Raw genomic sequence first — 23,214 nt, 5'->3', positions numbered from 1 at the left:
GAGAGGGAGAGAGAGAGAGAGGGAGAGAGAGGGAGAGAGAGAGACAAGAGAGGGAGAGAGAGAGACAAAGAGAGGGAGAGAGAGAGACAAAGAGAGGGGAGATGAGAGAAGAGAGAGGGAGACAAAGAGGGGGGGAGAGAGAGAGACAAAGAGAGGGAGAGAGAGAGAGAGAGGGGGAGACGGAGAGAGAGAGAGAGGGAGAGAGAGAGGGGAGAGAGAGAGAGAGAGAAGAGAGGGAGACAGAGAGAGGGAGAGAGAGAGACAAAGAGGGGGAGAGAGAGAGAGACAAGAGGGGGGAGAGAGAGAGACAGAGAGAGGGAGAGAGAGAGAGACAAAGAGAGGGAGAGAGAGAGACAAAGAGAGGAGAGAGAGAGACAAGAGGGAGAGAGAGAGAGAGACAAAGAGGGGAGAGAGAGAGGGAGAGAGACAAAGAGAGGGAGAGAGAGAGAGAGGGGGAGAGAGGAGAGAGAGAGGGAGAGAGAGAGAAAGAGAGGGAGAGAGAGAGACAAAGAGAGGGAGAGAGAGAAGAGAGGAGAGAGAGAGAGACAAAGAGGGGAGAGAGAGAGACAAGAGAGGAGAGAGAGAGACAAGAGGGGAGAGAGAGAGACAAGAGAGGAGAGAGAGAGAGAAAGAGAGGGAGAGAGAGACAAAGAGAGGGAGAGAGAGAGAGGGAGAAGAGAGACAAAGAGAGGGAGAGAGAGAGACAAAGAGAGGGAGAGAGAGACAAAGAGAGGGAGAGAGAGAGACAAGAGGGGAGAGAGAGAGAAGGAGAGAGAGAGAGAGACAAGGAGAGAGAGAGAGACAAAGAGGAGGGAGAGAGAGAGAGACAAAGAGGGGGAGAGAGAGAGAGAGACAAGAGAGGGAGAGAGAGAGAGACAAAGAGGGGGAGAGAGAGAGAGACAAGAGAGGGGAGAGAGAGAGAGACAAAGAGAGGGAGAGAGAGAGAGACAAGAGAGGGAGAGAGAGAGACAAAGAGGGGGAGAGAGAGAGAGACAAAGAGGGGGAGAGAGAGAGAGACAAAGAGGGGGAGAGAGAGAGAGACAAAGAGAGGGAGAGAGAGACAAGAGAGAGAGAGAGAAGAGAGAGAGAGAGGAGAGAGAGAGACAAAGAGAGGGAGAGAGAGAGAGACAAAGAGGGGGAGAGAGAGAGAGACAAGAGGGGAGAGAGAGAGAGACAAGAGAGGGGGAGAGAGAGAGAGACAAAGAGAGGGAGAGAGAGAGACAAAGAGGGGAGAGAGAGAGAGACAAAGAGGGGGAGAGAGAGAGACAAAGAGAGAGAGAGAGAGACAAGAGAGGGAGAGAGAGACAAAGAGAGGGAGAGAGAGAGAGAGAGAGGGAGAGAGAGACAAAGAGAGGGAGAGAGAGAGACAAAGAGAGGAGAGAGAGACAAAGAGGGGAGAGAGAGAGACAAAGAGGGGAGAGAGAGACAAGAGAGGGAGAGAGAGAGACAAAGAGGGGAGAGAGAGAGAGAGACAAGAGAGGGAGAGAGAGAGACAAAGAGAGAGAGAGAGAGACAAAGAGGGGGAGAGAGAGAGACAAAGAGAGGGAGAGACAGAGAGACAAAGAGAGGGAGAGAGAGAGACAAGAGAGGGAGAGAAGAGAGACAAGAGAGAGAGAGAGAGACAAAGAGGGGGAGAGAGAGAGACAAGAGAGGGAGAGAGAGAGACAAGAGAGGGAGAGAGAGAGACAAAGAGAGGGAGAGACAGAGAGACAAAGAGAGGGAGAGAGAGAGAAAAGAGAGGGAGAGAGAGAGACAAAGAGAGGGAGAGAGAGACAAGAGAGGGAGAGAGAGACAAAGAGAGGGAGAGAGAGACAAGAGAGGGAGAGAGAGAGACAAAGAGAGGGAGAGAGAGAGACAAAGAGGGAGAGAGAGAGAGAGGGAGACAAAGAGGGAGAGAGAGAGAGCTTTGGCAAAAGGTTTTAAAAGGTGAGTTAATTATGACTCTAGAAACTGAAAGACACTAATAATATTGGCACTTTTAGGTGTGTGTTGTGTGTGTGTGTAGTGTGTGTGTTGTGTGTGTGTCCTCCACTTCCTTACCGCTGTGGTTTGAAACAGCTGCTATAACATGAAATGTGTAAATTAGCTGTCACAATAACACTTTGGCTCCCGACTGTAAACGTGATGTAAGCTTTGATTATAAGACTAACAGTTAAACTCAAATGTTCTCACTTCCCGCTGCATCCTACATGAAAGCACATATTGACATATTGATATAATATCACAGAAGCCACGCCCCTTTCATGCGTTTGCTCAGTGATACTGTGGAAAGAGATGCAGCAGGAGCTGCAGCACACTTTCTCCCTGCATTTGTTAAAATAATGCACTCCACAATGAACATGCACCGATGTGAGTTTTCAGCTTCCTTTCAGTCGCTCTTGTTGGCGACTCACATGACCGGACTCTGCGGTCTGTCTCTTGCTTGCTCGTGCCTTGGGAGTGACTCTTTCACGTGAACGTGTTGTTATTAATACAGTTGTTACTCGTTCTGGGGTTTTGTGTTGATATGAGCCATAAAAGTGTGAAAGCTTTGTTACTAAAGTTAATGGCTCTAAGAGTAAAAAGTGTTTCATAGCAGTAATGGCTTTCTGTGATTGTGATTGTGGGGAAGTTTTCCACATGTTTCCCAGAAACTTGGGGGAAGTTGTGTTTCCTTGCGCAAGACAGTTAAGTCTAGAGTGTACAGCAGGGCTGGCCGTGAAGTCTCCGAGTTGCATACTAGCATAGGCTTAAACAGGTTCCCAGCCAGCGCCTTTCACCCACTATTTGAACAGCTGATAATCTCATCGGGATTATTCTTAGAGGAACCGTCACAATAAGTTATTCAGGAGTGTTACTTTGGGCCTTTCTTGACACAAAATAGTTTCGTTTTAAATCGCGACCAAATCTACCTCGTCAGGAAAACTTCCCATTGGCCCGAACGTTTCCAGCAGACGCATCTGATTCGTTGACCCTCTTTGCTGCCACTAATGACAGACCGTGCACCGGGTCAACCACAGAACCTGAAGACATTTTGACAGGGTAACCACAGGGCTGACCACTAATAGCAGGATAGCTGAGAGGCAGACATGGAAGTAGTCTGGCTTTTATTTCCGTACAGAGAGGACTCTGGGCACCGAGGGCAACATCGTTCACAAAGTGTCGGCGAGCTTTAGGATTTCCTCTGCCCCGCAAACAAGGTTTCCAGCCAGCGGGAATAGTTGTGGAACCGCGATCCCATAACAGCATGTCATTACTGAAGCATGAATTCGGCTCCCTGACAGAGAAACATAGTAGTTGTGCAGCAGGTGTGTGCCTTTTATGCTGCGTCTGCATGCATGTGTGACTAAGTGCTGTTTTGTTGTGTCTCTGCAGAAAAAACCTCTGTCTGCTGTGATAAAGGAGGTGTGCGACGGGTAAGTCTGTGATGGAGGTTGGAGGTTGTTTTGCTTGACATCATCATGCTTCATTGGTCACACTGAAGTGTGTGTGTGTGTGTGTGTGTGTGTGTGTGTGTGTGTGTGTAGATGGAATCTCCCCGGGTCCGAGAACTACGCCCTGCAGTATGCTGACGGAGTGCAGATGTACATCACCGAATCGGTCAGTCGGTAACAGTCAACACAAAAACGTCTGTCGTTGGCTCAGGTTTCTGCAAAAACCTCAAGTACCAGACCCGAGTCAGCCTTCCAGATGTTTCCATGGTTACGAGATAAGCATCTAGCTCTGCCACTAGATCAGTGAATCACTACTTTGTCAGCACTTCGCCTGCGTTTACGAGCGTCTCCCTGGAGCTCAGTCATCAAAGACGAGCGTGAAACAGGAAAAACAGAAGCTAAAGCGAGAAGCAGCTGCAGCTTCACTCAGATTCCTCTTGAAAGGTTGCTGCTGAAGCTTTCCTGCTCTCTGAGATAAGACTATCGTCCCATCAGGAAAAATGCAGACGAGGCTTCTGCAGCTCCTTTACAGTTAGCGTAGGGATGGTAAGCTTCAGGTTTTTGCAGTGATCACGTAGTTAAACACAGATGTTTCAGTTTAAGGTTGGCTTCTTGAGGAGTCTGTGGAACACTTATTTGAGGCAGTCTAGTAATGGTGCTGATTATTTCCTGCTTTTAGTGGCAGTCTGACTTCAGAAATGTGCATGTTAATATTATCAGCAGTAAGGTGGTCGGTGGGTTTGAGCCCAGGCGCGGCCCGTTGGTTTTCTCTGAGCTCTGTTTCTCCGACCACCAAAAACCGCTAACGTGCTGGGTTCATCCTGTCTGCACAGGCCAGGGGCAGTCTCACAAAACACAGACTTGATTGCAAAGATTTTACTTTGTGCTTAATAAATGTTAAGAAGAAGAACAGCAGAAGCTCTTGGTTGCAGCAAAGCTGCACGGCTCATTTGTAAGTGGCATGAAGAACAGGGACTGAGATGCTTTATTGGAGATGAGGTGTAAATTTGGGCTGAAATATTTTGTCACATCTGTGTTCACGTGCATTCAGTCTTATATGTTCTGCTCTAGATTTAAAAGCCAAACAGGGTCACGGTGCAAACAGCAGCCCGAGCCTCAGACGGCCTGCTAACCCCGTTTTAACGTTGGTCTGTTTGGCCTTTGGTGAATAAACAGTACATATGCAGGATGAGTCATTCTTTGATAATGTGAGGAATGAACTTCTCGTTGACTTCTTGAGCTTCTGTGCCTGGACGTGCAGTCCTCTGATACACAAAAACTCGCGGATTATTTTTGGTGTTCTCCTTAAACCTTTTCTCCGTGTCTGCATGCCTGCTTGTTTGTGTGTTGTAGAATCGTCTGGACATTAAGAACGGCTGCATTCTGCGTCTGACCAAGGCACCGGTGAGTCTGCAGCCTGTTTCACATTCTTCTCCCTCTGACTAACACAGCGAGAGGCTACGTTCTGCTGCGTGCTGACCAACTAGAGCTCCAGAAGTCTAAACTGTCGCATCAGAGCTCGATGGATGATTTTTCTGAGCCGGTGTGTTTCTCTGTGTGTGTTTCGTTGGCGTGGATGAACTCAGGGCCGCTGCGCGGAGGATTTGTTCAAGGGTATCCAGAGCTCAGACGCAGGCGTGCGCTGCGATTCGCTGAAGGAACTGGCGAGCGTTTCAACAGACGTGACCTTTGCTCAGGAGTTCATCAGCCGAGACGGACACCTCTTATTGGTCAAGATTGTAGAAGACTCTAATGAGTTAGTATCCTCGTCAGATATCACTGACTGAAGCTCTTTTCTGTGATGGTAGCAGCAACACGATTGGCTCTCAGCGATGCAACACTTTACTGTTACTGACTTTAAAGCACCAACGGCATCACTGATTGTGTCCGTGTGAATGTCTCATGCTTGCCTCTTTTTACTGTGTCATTCAGGAGTAATGTGATTATGACGCACACGCTGACGGGGTTCATGGAGCTGATGGATCATGGGATCGTTTCATGGGAGAACCTCTCTTCTGTCTTCATCAAAAAGGTCCCCGCTGCTCTCCGCACGCCTCTCGCATGTTTTCCGAGTTTGATTTTCTGAAGCTCACGTTTCTCCCTCAGATCGCCGGCTTTGTGAACGCCAAGTCGACCGACGCCTCGATACAGCAGGTGTGCTTGGACATCCTGGAGAGCATGGTGCTCAGCAGCCACAGCCTTTTCCTGCAGGTCAAACAGGAAATCACCATGGAGAGGCTCATTGCTCACCTTCAGGTGTAAGTAGTTTATCACGCAACAAGTCACACTCGCTTGGTGTCTGTTGCATCTTGAAGTTCAAAATCATTAATCGGCATCATTTGCTTTCACTTAATCTGACACAAAGATATAGTGTCATGTGAAACGCGTTCGAGTAACGCCGCTGTAATGCAACGAGGTGACAGGGCAGTAAGTCACAGCATTGTTTCTGTAACAGGAAGCTTTAAATATGTAAACTGTCCAGTTTTTACTGCACGAGTGCAGTGTAGCGATACGAGAACTGAAATCTGTTAAAGGAGCATGCACGCATTTCCATGTGGCTGCAAAGCTGTAAAAATAATGTTTTTGTGTGTGTCTCTAACCTTTTTCAGGACAAATCAGCAGATACAAACCAAAGCCATGGCCTTACTCATGGCCCTGCTGCAAACAGCCGGAGACTCGGACCGAAAGGTGCCTCTGCTACTTTTCAAACCTTTCATGCACTTCCTCTTTTCCACACTAGTAAAACTTCAAAGCGTGCAGATGATCAGGTGTTTTAGTTTGGCTCGCAGTTCTTCCTCGGTGTCTGCCTCCAGGCAGCACCGTGCATACTGTTCATCATCAGTAACCTTAAAAGTTTGACTTTTCTATCGCAGGAGAAAAACATTGTTTGATGTCAGATTCAGGTGCTTCTTCACTGATACTCCTAAATGTGTCCTAGTGACAGCTTTTAAGGATCAAAAACATTTAAACTTGATGCTTTGTGTGAATATGTTACCTTATGACTGTGTGGGCTGAAAGTATGTGTTAGTGTAGCTGATGTAGGCGTCCCTCAGGTAAAAGGTGGCTGTAGTTCTGGGGCACAGCAGAACGGACTGCACCAGGTTTGGACACGGACCTGCACTTGTTCCTGGAATAATTTTCATTCTCTTTCCTTTGTTTTTATCTCATAATCTGAGAAGACTGTAGTTGCACATGTGCCTCCGGGTGAAGGACAGTTGTTGTTCATGCGTGTCAGAATCCCACAGGCACCGCTGAAAACGACCCGTCTGCAGACAGTCGAGTCTTTCTGCCCCTCTGCTCCTCTCTCGATGTGCACAAACGGGTCCTTCATTCGGCTCTTTTCTCTCAGGCTCTCTTTGTTACTTCCTCACTTTTACATCAGGTCAACAAACCCACCCTTCTTATCAGCAAAATAGCTGCGAACAAAAATGCGGTTGAGTCAGAGATGCACGTACCAGCAAGCAGTGATTTCGTCACAGAGGTCAAAGTCCCTCAGGCTGATCCTCCTGCCTTACGCTGCCTGTCGACACTGTATCGCCACCCGGTGGTAGAAGCAGGTCTCTGCAGTCCAGTGACACGCGCGCTCTTCTTGTTTTACAGGATATGTTTGATTTCCTGACTAAGAAGAATGTCCGTCAGTACATATATAAGGTGAATTATCTTCACGTGTACGATCACGTTTCACAAATTCTTTTAATAATGATGAAATATAAAATGTATTCATGTCAAATGTGTGTCTCTGGCAGAATATAATCCACAGTTCTGGTTCAGTCCAAGACGAGATGGCCCACTACCTCTATGTCCTACAGTCAGTTACCTTGAATCTCCAGGAGCCCCGCATGAGGACACCTCTGGACTGTTGCAGCCAGGTGAGCCGCAACACAGCGGGTCAGGTTTCAGGGAGCTCGGAAAGAAAAGCGTCCGGACTTTGTTTCCTTGAAGACGTTTCATCCGAGAAGCTTCTTCAGGTGTAAGAGTAAGGCCCAAGCCCAGACGCTTTTCTTTCCGAGCTCCTTAGACTGCGATGACCTTCACAGACATGTTAAAGCCACGCCCGGTCGGCTGCACATTTATGTTTTTACATTTATAATCCTGAAATCTTATGAATAAAATACCCTTTCTAATGTTCTGTCGCGCTCAGAAACGCGTAAACATTCTAACAGTCCACTGTGTGTCCGCCTGCTTTCACCTCAGGAACAAAGAGACATCCTTCACGGTCTGAGGCAGGCAGCGTTCGAGACAGAAAGCGAGAACAGTCTGAGTCACGAACGACGGCGTTCGCTCTGTGCTAAAGAGTTCAGGAAACTGGGCTTTTCTGTAAGCGTGAGATCATACACGGTAACTGTTTGTCTGCCAGCTTTTCTATCGTTTGTATGTGAAACTTTGTTGTCTTCCTTCCTTTCAGAATAATAGTAACCCCGGTCAGGACTTGTCACGAACGCCTCCTGGTCTCTTAGCTTTGGACACCATGTATTACTTTGCCGCGCGTTATCCCGACGCCTACAGCAGGGTGAGCATGACTTATCTGCAGTTTAGTTAGACATAGAAAACCTCTTCTGTCTGAAGATGACATGGTGCATGTTAAATGAAAAAATGATCGAGTACAAGCGGCTGCGTTTGTTACATGAGCTCAAAAATCAGGTGAATGCATAATAAACGTTCAGCTTAGTTTCCGTTCTCTGTCGTCAGTTTGTCTTGGAGAACAGCAGTCGAGAGGACAAACACGAGTGTCCCTTTGCCAGGAGCAGCATCCAGCTCACGCTCATCCTGTGTGAAATCCTTCGGATCGGAGAGCCACGTCAGTCTGATCTCTTACGCGCTGCGATCTCTGCTCACTCTTGTTCGAGCTCTAATTTATTTTGTGTCCGTTCACAGCCTCGGAGACGGGATCCGACTACCACCCCATCTTCTTCAGTCAGGACCGGCTGATGGAGGAGCTTTTCTGCGTCTGCATTCAGCTGCTCAACAAGACCTGGAAAGAGATGAGAGCCACACAGGAAGACTTTGACAAGGTACAGCAGCAGAGGCGCTCGCTTTGCTAGAAGGAACTCAGTCCTTATACACCACGCAGTTCTCACATAGACGGGAGAGTTTGCTCTCTTCATCTAGAATGGCCTAACTGGTCGTTGGCTGTGGCAGTGTGAACCGGTGACGTGGGGTAAGTCAGATCCAAACCGTCCATGGCCACATGTGGGATGTTTGCTAAATGCAGTGACAGTCAGTCTCACTTTCCCACGGAGTACTTGGAGTCATTTGCGGTACGCCCAACCACAAAAACGCTTCCATAAATCAGAAAACAATGAGTGGAATCGAGCCGGTGACCAAACTGAAGTGAACGGTGGCTTTTTGTAAATTCTTCTATGTGACATTCGTCGTTTTACACAATAGCACCATGAGTTGGAACGAAAACACAGCTCTTCATATTATATATGTTAGATGCATGTGTGTGGTCGGGAACAAAACACTTTATTATATTCATAGCACACAGTCATACATGCATATGAGTGATGTTTAGCAATCGTGCACTCGTGGATGCATCGGAGGAAACTGTGGTTCAGTGTCCAACCCAAGGATGCTTCATCGTGCAGACCGGAGGCGTCAGAGAGGGAACCGCTGGCCTCAGGCTCAGGAAGTTCAAGGGTAGTACAAGGTGTCATCAAAAAGTTCAAGAATCAAAAAACGTTACCTTATTTAAATATAGTCAGGCAGACAGAGGTCAGTAGTCCCAAAGTAGCCCCCCCCACCGCGGGTATTTGTGCAAGCTATGCTGGATCTCTTCTGGTGAGCTTTTGTTCAGGAAGTAGAACAAATCTGGTGAATAGACTGCTCCACAGTTAATCCCATTTCTGCTGAACAATACAAATCAGTCGCAGTCTGATTTCAACTCCCGTTTATTCAGAGTTCAAAAATTCAACCCAATTTTATTTATACAGCAACAGTCTCCTCAAGGCGCTTTGCATCGTAGACCAGCGGCCCCCAACCTTTTTTGTGCCACGGATGGTTTAATGTCAGACAATATTTTCACAGACCGACAAACCCAACAATCATATGACCCCCTATGAGCAGCACTTTGGCGACAGTGGGAAGGAAAAACTCCCTTTTAACAGGAAGAAGCCTCCGGCAGAACCAGGCTCAGGGAGGGGCGGGGCCATCTGCTGTGATTGGTTGGGGTGAGAGAAGGAAGACAGGATGAAGACATGCTGTGGAAAAATGCTAATTCAGAGGGCGGGGAAGCCAACACTTCTTCATCTTGCCCCTCAGTTGATGTTTCGTATTCGAACCGCTGCAGAAAATTGTGGTCATAGCTAGAGATGATCCTCCAAGTTAAAATTGAGGCCAGTGTGCAGTAAAATGTAATTTAAGGTCTGTGGAGAAGCTGCAGAGTGCAGGTGGTCAGAACTGGACTTCCGGGGAATGATCTGAGAATAGCTGCACTTTAATCCCTGTGGTCATGTGGGTGACCTTGCATGGGTTGAATGGGAGACCTTGAATCCATTAAAGCCCATTGGTGGACTGTTTTGATCACACCTCACAGGGTATTTCCACTCAGTTATCTTATTGAACTGCGACACAAGTAAATAAAAATGCTGATATAGTAAAAATGAAGCACAGAGAGACTGAAATTTAAAAGCAGAATGCTTTAAATTCAATTTTAATTGTACATTTGTCTAAGTTTGTATTTTGGTGGGTTGGATTGGTTCTCCTTCCCCGACCCGCCCCCACACGCACAGTTAGCTTTGTGGTTTAAGCCGAGCTGTCAGCAGAGCGCTCTCATCTGGGAGAAATACTGAGAACTCAACTCACACTCAACAATCCTTCATCCACACAGTGCTCATAAAACTCTGTGACCTTTTGACCTCTCCGGTGCACGCCAGTGTCCTGTGTGCCAGACCAGCAGACTGGCCTTTTGTTTCTGCTCGTGTCCAACCTCCCAGGGTGCTTTGAGGCAAGGACAAAGCAGCATTAGGTGGACAAAGAGAACCGCGGCGAACGGCAGAAACGGAGGGAGAAGGAAACGAGGAAAACAAAGCGCCCAGGGCATCGGCAGTAATGACACGACAACAGAGGGGAACGTAAAACCTCTGGAAACGATGTGAGAGGCAGAGAAGGAAAAGGTTCGACAGGGAGAAGCAAAGAAGAAGAAAAGCTGAGGCTGTGACGGCGCATGTGATATCGCTTATTTAGGTTTTAGTTGCATGTGCGGCTCCAACATTAAGAAATCTCCTCAGTCCACTTACATAAACACATTTGTGTAGCTGTGTTATGATCTGAACAGCCGTCCTCCGCTAACACACATACGCACACTTAGCGTCCGTGAACACCCTGCCAAACAGAGAGACAGCTGCCGTTGCTCCTATTGGCCCGCTGAGCTAAACGACAGAGGGGCCGGACCCGGCTGGGCGTGTGCATGTGAGCACCAGGGTGTCTGTTTACCAAACACTCAAAGGCCTCTGCTGTCATAGGTGATCTCTCCATCTCACTTTGACTCCGTGTCATCCCCGTCGCGTTTCTGCGACTGACCGAGGGTGAAAATTGAAGCCAGGGTTTTAAAATAATCGTCTGTTGAGGAGGAAGAATGGAGGTAAGATAGTAGTTTTTAACTAACTGGTGCACACAGAGGCCAATATTAAGTTTTCTAGTACAAAAGTGATTCATACATCAAAGGCTAAAAGGTTTTTTGTTTGTTTTTAATGTGTGACAATAGAAGCTGTTAATAAATCGTTACAATGTGTCGATTAGATTTATTGTCGTTGCACATGTATAAATACACGGCAATGAAATGCAGTTTGCATCTAATCAGAAGTGCAATAGGAGCAGATTACATACAGATATGGGCAGAATAGAAGGTGGGAACAGTTATGTACAAATAAGTACAGATGTGTGCAGATGAGTGGTAAACAGATGTACAGTGGTGGGAGCGCAGACCGTGTCATGTGATTGCTGCTGGACGCTGAGTTTATTTTGGCTCTGAGGACGTGAGCAGGGAGCCGCGCTGTGAAACCGTAGACGCTTGTTTCGTGTTCTGTACGACGGTCTGGATTTCACAGATTGCGTTTCCACTGCTGCGGGACAAAAACGGCTTCGCTGTCGTCTGCAGTCACAAACACTTTGGTCACGCTTCACATTCTTCGAGGACATTTGTGAGACCGAGCGATTACTCTGAGCTTTGAGAATGAGTCGAGGCTTATCGACGTGTCGCGCTACACTTTAGACGCTGATTGTTTGCAGTCAATCAAATTGGGCGTGAACAGGAATGATCTAGGTCAGCTGCGTATATGTGTGGGTGAGGGGGTGAGGGGGTGTGACCGCAGCAGCGCAGAGTTGGCTCGGTCTTTTAGCACTATTGATTTTTATATAGATTTTCCACTTTTTACGACTGAGGGAACCATAGATTTAACACGTATATCACTGCCCTGAGCGCTTGTTTCAGGACTGCCGGGGTCACCTCCCGTCTCTGTGTGAGCGTCACTTTAACGAGTAGAAACACACTGAAGCACGGAGCTTCAGAAAACGCTGGGCAATTCAGTTTGACCACCATCTCAATAAAAACAAAAAATAAAGTAAAAATTGAACTAAAGAAACACTTTACAGGTAACGATAGAAACCACAGTCAGTTTGTCGTCGAGCAGCACGAACCGTTTCCCACAGAAAGACGACGACCTTACCAGTGTTGACACTAGAGGTGGGAATCACCATACATCCCACGATACGATATTATCACAATACTTAAAGCACGATACGATATTATTGCAATTTTTTAAAATATTTTGCGATATTCAGATTCTGTACATAAAGGTAAACTTTATCAATATTCATTTGATCTAATAACAAAGTCTCGCACTCAGTCTTTCTCTCATTTCAGTCAGTTTTATTGTTGACAAACTGAACGGTTTGTATTACAGTCTAGTCCAACTTAACTGAACGCAACCATCTGGTACAATTATAGCTATTCTGAACTATGCAATTTATGAAAACTATGCAGCCCCTTCAGCAACTGAAGAATTTGAAAGTAAATTAAAACAAAATATAATTTTACATTAAATAAAAAAGTTTAAAACTTAATTAAAATAAAACATGTCTTAAATTAAAATAAGTAAACTGTCATGTTTATTGCTGCCAAAAAGAAGTTAAACACATTTGGACAGTGAAGGAATGTCAGGATTCTTGCTCAGAAAAAGGATCAACATGCTCTGAAGATGTTCCAGTCCACAAAACCTTTTTTTGTAACAAAATATCGATTTCTGCTGTCCCTGTATCGATACATTATTAGCAAACAAAGTATCACGATACTACACAGTATCGATTTTTTTTTTTTTTTCCCCCCCACCCCTAGTTGACACCTCCAGTATGTATCAATACAGACCATTAAAGCAGCTGCTGGGTGGAGACCACCCTCACTAACTCCTGATGCATGAACATTTTATTCTGTAAGCAGAAACCGAGAGCTCGAGGGGGTTTGCTCCTAACCTCAACCCCCTGAACCCCACACGGACCGACAGGTGAGCTGTGGACAATAAGAGACGGGACAAGAACAAACTATTATTCTTTACCTTTAACATTCAGCAGCTTAATAGAAGAACGTGAAAGAATTTGAGGAGCAGTTTTTGTCTCGAGGGTGCGCGAGACTCGAGCTCGGGAATACTGCTAACGCTGTCCCTGTTACTCACATCCTGCTCATGAAAGCAGCGCATAAAGAACGTGTTGCAATAACAGAATGATAAAAATTCTATCAAATATTCTTAGAAACACTGAAAACATTCAGCTTCTGCAAAAATAAATTCTTTGTTGTCCTCGTTTAACCGCAGATTCTCGTGTTTATATCAGATTTAAGCTGCGAGTCAAGCGTTCCCAAATATTTACACAACTTGGAGTCTCACTGTGTATGATTCTGGCCTTCGGTTTACCGCCATCTTTCCTGTAACCAGTGATTAACTTCTTAGTCACATTAAGGTCAAGGACGTTATGATGGCATCGTTTGACAAATGCAAGCAAGGCCATCATGTGAGCGCGTGCGTGGAGAGGATATCGCACTGATGACTGCCCACATGAAGGAATAATGTTCAACCATTGTGCACAAACGTGTTAAATAGGCAGGCTGACATGCCCTGGTTATGTCAAGGCCAAGCCGTGAAACACCAATCCCTACCACACCAACAGCATGTAACCCGTCTGTGCTCCCATATCTGTCCTCAGGTGATGCAGGTGGTGAGGGAGCAGATCACCAGGACTCTGTCGAGTAAGCCGACCTCCTTGGAGCTCTTCAAGAACAAAGTTAACGCTCTCAACTACAGCGAGATCCTCAAACTGCGGCAGACGGAACGACTGCACCAGGAAGAGACTCTGGCTCCGCCTGTGCTGTGAGCATCAGCAGGTTTACGTGCTGCGTACTGGTCTGTGTTAAAGGAGTTGCCATGTGCACCAACTATCCTATAGTCTGTATAAACAGATGTTTGTCTATCTGTAGGCAGGAGCCAGGTCTACTGGTTATACATGAGTGTGTTGTACAGTCATGTTCGAGTGGGCACACATGGTAAATCCATCTGTGCATTTTCTTCTCCTACTCTGGACTGCAGGCGACCCGAGGCCCACCGCGGTGTGATAAATGGATAGGTTGTTTAAAAGCTACCAGCATTCATCGGATCAGATGATCGCCCACTGCTTCCCAGATTGACTTCTTGCCTTTTACAGTTGAAGTCATTTACTTTCTGCATGTCAGAGAAATGTCGAGGTCTGCAGTTCCCGCCGTGTAGCATCCCTGGCTGAATGATGGTCTCTTATACTGATGCTTCAGAGGTTTTATTGGAAAATATTTTTATTGAAACATTCAGTGAAGACACCGTAAGAGCTAGGAGCAAAACAAAACCAGCAATATTAATACCATAACATAAGGAAACAAATTTCCCCTGCTCACATATAGCATATACATCAAATTTACATCATTCAATTCATTATATCACCTCACTAACTTACAACTACACATAAAGGTCAAAGTTAACAACACAAACTCTATTAAACGACATTTTGATTGCACGTAACTTATTCCGTTAAAGGAAACATTAACAAACCTGTGCCACTGTCAGCCAGGTACTAATTGGCAAAGGAAACGTACATATTTTTCACTTTAAGGCACACTATTTACCATATCCTAAAAGAAACGTTACTAACAAGCCCTTTAACGGTTTTGCGCCAGTTTCCTGTTTCAAAATAAAAGCCTGGATTTCAAAATAAAACCGAAGTACCTTTCAAACAAACGTAAAAATATTTACCAAATTTAAAGGTCATTTACATGCCGTCCGTACTGATTCAGTCATGCAAAGATCAGATTTGTAACAGAATAGAAGCTTGAAATAAACGAGCTCAGGTTCAGTGTGTTTGTGATCCACACACAGTTCGGCTGAGCGTCCCGTGTGTTGACCCCACATTCTGGAAACGATTCAATAAAAATGGAGTTTGTGGTTTGTTAAACTGTCCGATCAGCTGTTCTGCTGACGACTCCAAATAGTTTCCACCCGTATGGAACAACCAGCAGGTCATACTGGTGTTTGTCACTAAACACTCAGTGTAACAGAGTTCTGCTGCTTGATTTTTCATTAGATTTGAATAAATGTCATCTGGGCAATAGTGACGATTTATGTGTTAGAACAATGAGAAAACTGCTTGTGACGTTTTCAGAATAATTTTATAGCTCTTTGCTGCTTTTCTTTCCAGTGAACTCAAAGAGCGGCTGAAGCCGGAGCTGCTCGAGTTGATCCGGCAGCAGAGACTCAACAGGCTGTGTCAGGGCACGATGTTCAGGAAGATCAGCAGCCGACGCAGACAGGGTGAGAGCGCTCACAGGCTCGCGTGCAGCGAACGGCAGACTGAGCGTGTCAGGCTAACCCGCGTCTTTGTCTCTTCAGATAAACTGTGGTACTGTCGCTTGTCGCCCAATCACAAAATGCTTCACTACGGCGATGTGGAGGAAGACACGGAAAATCCACCAATAGAAACGCTGCAGGAGAAGAGTGAGTTCAGTTTTTCTACACCAAATGGCTCGAGCCATATTCATGCTTAGGTTTACCTATTAAAATTAAATTGTGAGAAATTGTCATGTGTGGAATTCCAGTTTATTATGCTCATTGATTAATCTTAATAATCATCAAGCATCAGTGCCCAACAAACCCTGATACAAAGTGCAGAACAGTGCAGGTGTGTTGAGCAGTGTTGGTCAAGTTACTTGAAAAAAGTAATCAGTAACTAATTACTGATTAACGCGTTACTGCCCATCTCTGGTGTTGAGCCGCTCCTCAGGCTGATCAATTCAGTTTTATTTACACAACAACAGTCGCCTCAAGGCGCTTTATATTGTAAGGTAGACCCCACAGTAATGCATACAGAGGAAAACCCAACAGTCTTTTTTTGGTGACAGTGGGAAGGAAAAACTTCCTTTTAACAGGAAGAATCCTCAGGGAGGGCCGGGGCCACCTGCAGCTACCGCTTGGCACTGACAACCCTTTGTTATTCAAAACAGAAGAAGGAACTAATATGACTCCTACAGATGGTTTTTATTGACATTATTTTTAATTGTCTGAAGTATATTAACCATATGTGTGTTTTGATGCTTCCTCTTCAGTTCCAGTCGCAGATATCAAAGGCTTGCTGACGGGTAAAGACTGTCCTCACATGAAGGAGAACAAAGGCAAACAGAATAAGGTCAGCTGTTTCACCTTCTCAGTACCATGGTGATCACCTCCCGCTGTAGGTGGTGTGGACAGTCAAGGGAGAAATATGGAGAGAAACTAAACATGACTTAAGGAAATAAGATGCAGGTCCATCGATGGGCTCACTCAGGGTATCTGGGGTCACGCTGAGGCGTTCCCAGGCCAGGTGAGAGATGTGGTCTCTCCAGCGTGAAGTCCTCACCCAAGCACACTGGGATGTCTCTGATGCTCTCGAGCTTCTTTCTGTTTAGCAATAATTCTTGTTACTGGTAATGATTGATAATAAGTGTGGACGGGGGAATGTCTCACTGAGCTTTCTCTGTAGGAGGTCCTCGATCTGGCATTCAGCATCACGTACGACGTAGAGGAGTACAGCCTGAACTTCATCGCCCCGTCCAGAACCGACGTGAGTCTAAACGCTGCTCCGTTACCTCCTTCAGTTTCTTTGTGATATACAGTGAAGAAACAAAATCTAACCAGCTTCCACTACGTCTTCAGTTCTGCCTGTGGACGGACGGACTGAGCGTGCTCCTCGGCCGGGAGATGAGCAGCGAATCGATGCGGAGTGAGCTGGAGATCCTCCTGTCTATGGAGATTAAGCTCCGCCTCCTAGATCTGGAGAACGTTCCCATACCCGACAACGCTCCGGTCGTTCCCAAACCTCCGAGCAACTTCAACTTCTGCTACGACTTCAGCCAGACGGAACAATGAGCGTGTGAATGTGTAAATATGTGTATGTGTGAAACGAGACGTTGGTGTGGGCGGAGCTGTGTGGGCGGAGCTGTGCGTGCACGCGCTTGTCATCTTAATCACAGATTTATAACTTTGACGCTTGAGTTTTCTTATTTTAAACATCCAAGTGAAACGAGTGAAGCAGGAAAAAGGTTGAGACTCCGTCAGTGTTTGTGTGACGCACGTCTGTTCCTCCCTGCACTGAAACCTTCACACAGGTACTGAGCAAAATGTAATTCAATACTTTTTAATATAACCACTCAAGTAATGGTACTTTACACTTGTTTTACAATCATTTTATATTTTTGAATTATCTAAATGTGTGTGAGGAATACTCGCGTGGAAAGGCTGTGCTTTAACTACAACGTGGTGCTTTCTCACAACACGGTACGTCATTTATTCTCCAGCACATCAAAGACATACAGCAGGTGTTCAGTGTTACGAGTACGCAGCTTCATGCACCTGCAGGCACTCGTCTTCATATGGATCTCAGCAGCTCTGGAGCAGAGATGCATTAAATGATTTTTAATCGTTGTTGCAAACAGGCACGCGTCCCTCTGTCACAATCACACGGTACCACATGCATTGGATGACTTTTGGCTTTTTGGATCAAATTTTATTGTAACTTTAAAACTGATGCTTTTTGTCCACGGCTGGTTTTGTAATGTGAGCACTCAGTGGCGCCACCTGGAGGAGCTACTGGGGAACTGACTGATTTCATTTCAGCACAGCTGCTCCACACTGACACACTGACCTCTGGGATAATGTCCACGTTGAATCATGTGCTTTGATTTAATTCACATGAATAAAAACATTTGATTTATACAGCAAAAAACAAACTTTGGTTTATTTATAAAAGACACCTTTGCACACTTTGGTCCATGATGAGTACTCCCTCTGTCTCAGTGCTACAACAGCGTACACAGTGGGCTGGAGTGGAAATGAAACTTGCTAGTTTTGGCATGATGCTCCCTTTCCAAGAACATCTGACACTCTATCATATTTAAAATCAACTTTTTTTGAAAAGCAATTAGTGATTAAAACCCTGATTTACTTTGTTTTAATCTAAAAGATGAAGTTGGGGAAACGTTTTCACTCCACAGCTCTTTCCTGCTTTAGCAGCATCAAAGTGTCCCATCCTTCATCCTGCTTTTAACAACATCACTGAGCAAACAAGCAAAGACTGCCAGCATTAAAACAAAGGAAATGGAGCGTCGCTGGCATCGGTCTACAACAATCTCTATAATCAACAACTCATGTTCTACGTCTGTGACAGCAGTATTTCATTTAAAAGCACCTCAAAGAATTTAAATATAAAGATCAAGTTTTCCGAACAGTAAATACATGAAATACTGACTACTTTCTTCCTCCTGTGGTGCTCGCGTGTTGCCGTCTTCGCCTTCCTTTGAAATCTTTAAAAATAACCTTTGGTCCAAACTGGTGATTCCTACTCCACACAGGAGCAGATATTTACTCGAGAGATGACATAATTAGGTCCTGCTGTAAACTTGAAAGTATTTTTTCCTCTCTTGCACAAAATATTGACATGTGCAAAAAGCTCAGCTGAGAGCAGACTATGGTCAGCAGGTTTTCTTCTTTTTCAAGTCCCAGCAGCCTCTCGGGATGTTCACTCAGCCTGTCAGAGGCTTAGGCTAAGATCAGCCCCACCTATGAATTTGTAGTGGAGATTCTCCAGGAAGGGCAGCTGTGTCTGGAGGAAGTCCACTGCTGCTACGGAGATGTTGTTGCACCTGGAGATGTCGAGCGTCCTCAGACGTTTGCAGTGCTGCACCAGGAGGAGCAGGGATCTGCGGGGTTTAGAGTGCAAACAGCGTAAGAATTTGATGACTTTCCGATGAGCTGCAGCTACTTGCGAGGCGTGTGTGCTAATCACCTATCAGTGATGTTGTTACAGCAGGAGAGGTAGAGATGTTGCAGTCTGGGGAGGTAGGGCGCAGCCTGCGCCACGCCGCGGTCGCTGATACCTGGGCAGTGGCTGAGCACGAGACTAGTGAGACTGCGGCAGTGACGGGCCGTCGACACCAAGCCGTCGTCTGTGATCTCCGGCAGCATGGAGAGAGACAGATGGTGGAGATCTGGGAAACGCATCACCTGAGAGAGGAGAACAGAACTTTTCAAATATTTTGCATTCCAAACTGAAACCTTCCGCTGCCCGTCCTCCTCCTACCTGAGTGATGCTGCTGTCCGTCAGTTTGGAGCAGGCAGAGAGGTCCAGTTCCTGCAGCCTGCTGAGAGCTAAAAGAGAAGCTCCAGCCTGCTGTCTGAACTGCTCCAGGTCATTCGGAGTCACTAGCTTGGGTCGCTCCTCGAAAGGCAAGCGAGGAGGCTTGAAGAAGCCCATGTTGCCAAAAGTCCGGGTGAACCTGGGCCCCTTGTCTCCCTGTTAGAGCGAATTATTATAACAACCACACGTGCTTAGAGCAGAACGTAGACACAAAGCTGTGATTCTCACCGTCTCCTCGTCAGGCTCACATTTGGCTCTTTGCACCATTCCCAGCAGACCCCAGTCTGTCACTTCTTTACACCAGCCGAGCCGCAGCACCACCAGCTTCTGCAGGTAGGTGGCGACGGCGCACACGGACAGGTCAGTCACATTACTGCAGGAAGTCAGGTCAAGCTCGCAGAGAGTGTCCCCAAGCAGCTGGGCGAGAAAGAAAACGGCAGGATCCTAAAAGAAAGGCAGGAAGCTAAGATTTTTCCGTCTGGTTTAAACCGAATGAAGCGACGAGGACAATGACCGACCCTGATGTAGGTGCAGCTCCTGAGGTTGAGCGTCTCTAGCTGTCGTCTGGCGGCATCGGATCCCTTCAAGCCTTTCACCATCTCTGTTCCATTGATGTGCAGACACTCGGACAGGTCCAGAGAGCGCAGGGAGGGCAACAACAGCAGGTCCGACAGGCCTGTTGGTAACACGATGTTAATCGCATGGAGGCAGCGTGATGAGCTGCGAGCGTGAAACTAATAACCGAGCATAATAAACTTACTTGCAGTTCTATTCAAATAGAAAAATGCTGATTATTTCGCTTGTTTTACCCTTAAAGCTGCAGCTTTTAGTTTGTTCCATCATCGTGATTACGGTCACTCCAAAGATAATATCAAATATAGAAATGATCACACTGGGTGACAATTTTAGTTAAATACACAAGAACGTGCATGGGGGGAACCTTTTTCTGTGATCCTCCAGTCCTGCGACAATGAGAGGTGCGTCAGTGACTTCAGACCTCGCGCTATGGCCTCTACAGACCTGCTGGTCAGCTCCGTGCAGCCGCTGATGTCCAGTTTGAGGAGGCTTGGCTGGTGCTTCACCAGAACTTCAACTGAGTAGTTGGTCAGCTCCTTACAGCCGTGCAGGATCAGCTCCTCTAAAAACAAACCCTGAACCTGCAACACAGAATTACAGCTCTCAGTGGAGGTATTCTTAGTGATGCTGAAACTGTTGTGCTGTGCCAACATCCGACCTGTGCAACAGTGCGCAGCGACTCAGGGGTGATGGATGTTCTGCTGAGGTCCAGAGCTACGAGGGTGGATTTCTGCTCCATCAACAACCTCCTCAAGTTCCTAAGCGACAGCAGAGCTGAAGAGTCCTCGACGGCCCCCACCGGGCACCCTCGATACGGGTCAAACTCAAAAGCAATATGGCAGCCAGCCAGCGAGAGCCGACGGAGACGCGGCGTGCATCCGGTCAGCCGGTTGAAGGTGAGGTCAGACAGGTAACGGAGGTCAGACAGGTCCAGCTCTTCCAGACCACACAGTGCTGACCGCACCTGGAAGCAGATTATGATTGCTCACACATTTTTATGACACCATAAAAAATAAAAAATAAATTTAATTTCTTGTTTGAATTGTTCAGATTTTTTATTGCCCGTCTCCACCCACCTGCTGTCTGTGCTCCTCCCTGGAGAGGAATGCTCCAGACATGAAGAGGCTGTCCAGACCTCTGAGGTCCAACCTGCGGAGGGAGGAAAGCCGAGGGAGCAGGGCCAGCAGGGAAGCCTCTGTTATGCTGCTTCCAGGCAGGGCCAGGCTCTCCAGTTTAGGGCCCAGGCAAAGGCCCACCTGAGGAGGAAGCATGGGAATTAACAAGAACAATTATAACATCTGCATGCCATAAAAAATGAATATTTTATTATCACCTAAAGCTTAAAATCCACACGCTGGTCTGACACCAACACAGGTGGACTAAACTTGGTCCTTATCTTATCTTCGTGTGATAATCCAGCGTGTGTTTAGTGCTTACACGTTCACACACACAGATGCACATGATTGTGATAAGCATGAATTATTAAGTAATGACCACAGCTGCTCGGAACTTTGGACCGTGGCGTTCATTTATGGCCTGTCACATGTTTATCCTTGTGACAGGAAATTAAAATAATAAGGCTGTGATATATATATATATATATATATAGATATATATAAATGTTAAAACAACGCTAGTGTTTTTCTAAGATGACTAGAGTCCAGACAAATCCACTGTAAAAAAAAGTTTCCATTGCCCGGAGGTGTGTGAATTATGTGAGCCTACCAGGAAGCGTATGATTGCTTCTTTGTGGGTTTGTCATCACATGACGTCAGGAATATAGTTTCACAGAAGGAGCAATGGATGCTGAGACATTTTTAGGTATTAAACACAACAACAAAAAACCACCTGTACCCCTAACGTGTGTCAGACAGGAGCTGTTTAATTCGTCAGAGTACTGCACCTCCAGCAGCAGCGATCTGGAGATGCTGAAGCCATCGAGCTGGCTGATTATCAGGCTGCAGCGTGGCTTTCGGCCCAGACCCCTGATGAGCTCCAGGGACGAGGCCGAAGCCGGGAAGCGGAAGGTGATGTTCCTCTGCAATTTGAAAAAACAAAGTTAAAATGTGCAGCCACCTTTCAATTCATCGTCTCTATTGTGGTCTGGGGAGAATGACCTGGAAGCGGGGGTCCTGGCTGGCACTGTACCAGCTACGGCAGACCAGCGAGGCTTCCTTCCTGTCTGAAGCGTGGAGAAAACTCAGGATGTAAACTACGACCTGCAGATTGAGACAGAAATGCTGGATTAGATTAAACATCCGCGCAGAGCTCGATCCGAACTAGGCTCACCTGAGAGCATTTTATCAGCTCCAACGAGAGCACACTATTCGACAGGTACAGTAGGTCATGCGCAGTGGCTGACTGCCATTAGAATACTGTTACTGTAGCTCACGAGCACCGGGTTTGTATTGCACTCACCTCCACGGGCAGCCCAGGAGTGTCCACTGCGTCCTCCCCATCGCTGTCTCCCATCGTCCAGACCATCTCCAGTGACTCAGCTAGCCAAACAGTAGCTATCGTGAACTAAGTTTAGCCTTTAGGCTAATGCGTCCACAGCACAGAGAAACGGTGTCGTCCGTGTCCGTGAGCTAATAATTACAGCTACAGGTTTCCTTTCATTACACGCTCATTACAAGCTGCGTTACCTGCTGTCGTTCCCCTGAAAGCCCCTTTACGTTAGGCTCTGTGCACGCGCAGTCCCTTCAGGTGCGATCAGCTGACCGCAGAGGAGGCGCTGATGACGTCAGGGGGCGGGGCGCTGTGTTTTTTCCAGCACGCTTGGTACCGACGAGCTTTGATCTGTTTTGTTTTTGACGCTTTGACCTAAATGTATGGAAAGTGTTCTGTTTACCCCACACAGACGGTGGTGCGGCCCAGAAGAAGCGGTTAGCTGTTAGATCCGAATCAGAAAGGCTTTTGTTGCCAAATGGTGAGCAGGTTTACAACAGTAGGGGATTGCTTCGGTACTTAGTGCAAAACATAAGTAAGACTACACTTAAATAAACAAAAATAAAAGTTAAAAGTGCTAAGCGGATCGATATATACATGAATGCAGGTGATGATCAGTGCAAAAATGGAACAGATATGACTGTGGGTCAATAACACGCCGTAAAAATACTAAACACCCGCAGTGAAAGTTAATGTTTGGAAAATCTTGCAAAAACATTTAAAATGACTTCATGCAGAAAAATCTCCCCTGTATGAGAGAAGACTGCAACTTAACTGTGGGGATTGGCTGTTAAGAATGAATTAACCCATGTATTGACCTGCAAAAAAGAAAAGAAAATGAAAACAAAGATATTAACTAGATTTATCATTCAAGCCCCTTTCCCCCCAACAAATACTACAAACCTCCAGTTTAATATCAGTAAAGTTAAAATATGTTGGAACAAACACCAGGAAGTAAAAATGTCAAATTTGTTCTTGATTTGAACTGGAGTGAACCAAGAACAGATCCTGGTCTGTGGTTAGCTGTTTCAACCACCAGAACTAACTGGTTTCACGTCCAGTTGTTTCCTGTTTAGTTTCGGTCTTTTTTTCTTTTTAC

At 46.3% G+C, this 23,214-nt stretch overlaps 2 protein-coding genes across 3 annotated transcripts in view; one reads left to right on the top strand and one right to left on the bottom strand.

Moving 5' to 3' along the window:
• The window catches only part of elmo3 (engulfment and cell motility 3), a 23,483-nt gene extending 5,607 nt beyond the window's left edge, over positions 1-17,876 (top strand). For both annotated transcript variants that reach the window (XM_084932731.1, XM_084932730.1), the window contains exons 3-21: positions 3,355-3,395; positions 3,507-3,579; positions 4,767-4,817; positions 5,000-5,169; positions 5,346-5,445; positions 5,520-5,671; positions 6,023-6,101; positions 7,014-7,064; positions 7,160-7,282; positions 7,608-7,730; positions 7,819-7,923; positions 8,103-8,211; positions 8,289-8,425; positions 13,608-13,771; positions 15,123-15,235; positions 15,314-15,418; positions 16,027-16,106; positions 16,440-16,520; positions 16,613-17,876. In XM_084932731.1, the coding sequence (XP_084788857.1) occupies positions 3,355-3,395; positions 3,507-3,579; positions 4,767-4,817; positions 5,000-5,169; positions 5,346-5,445; positions 5,520-5,671; positions 6,023-6,101; positions 7,014-7,064; positions 7,160-7,282; positions 7,608-7,730; positions 7,819-7,923; positions 8,103-8,211; positions 8,289-8,425; positions 13,608-13,771; positions 15,123-15,235; positions 15,314-15,418; positions 16,027-16,106; positions 16,440-16,520; positions 16,613-16,825 (2,070 nt within the window). In that variant the 3' untranslated portion in view covers positions 16,826-17,876. The remainder of the gene's footprint in view (positions 1-3,354; positions 3,396-3,506; positions 3,580-4,766; positions 4,818-4,999; positions 5,170-5,345; positions 5,446-5,519; positions 5,672-6,022; positions 6,102-7,013; positions 7,065-7,159; positions 7,283-7,607; positions 7,731-7,818; positions 7,924-8,102; positions 8,212-8,288; positions 8,426-13,607; positions 13,772-15,122; positions 15,236-15,313; positions 15,419-16,026; positions 16,107-16,439; positions 16,521-16,612) is intronic.
• fbxl9 (F-box and leucine rich repeat protein 9) lies at positions 17,614-22,414 on the bottom strand. Its single transcript, XM_084932733.1, has 11 exons — positions 22,086-22,414; positions 21,785-21,886; positions 21,571-21,705; positions 20,744-20,923; positions 20,326-20,631; positions 20,032-20,248; positions 19,610-19,767; positions 19,320-19,535; positions 19,035-19,247; positions 18,741-18,958; positions 17,614-18,654 (listed from the first exon to the last, which is right to left on the bottom strand). The coding sequence occupies exons 1-11, from the start codon at positions 22,149-22,151 to the stop codon at positions 18,486-18,488; spliced, it is 1,980 nt and encodes a 659-aa protein (XP_084788859.1). The 5' UTR covers positions 22,152-22,414; the 3' UTR covers positions 17,614-18,485.
• Positions 22,415-23,214: the final 800 nt, after the last annotated feature.

This window comes from Perissodus microlepis, chromosome 7 (assembly GCF_051167445.1).
Source record: "Perissodus microlepis isolate ML-2025 ecotype Zambia chromosome 7, ASM5116744v1, whole genome shotgun sequence".
In the NCBI taxonomy this organism is placed as follows: domain Eukaryota; kingdom Metazoa; phylum Chordata; class Actinopteri; order Cichliformes; family Cichlidae; genus Perissodus; species Perissodus microlepis.
Note: the sequence above shows the minus strand (reverse complement) of the source record. Positions and strands in the feature narration are given on the sequence as shown.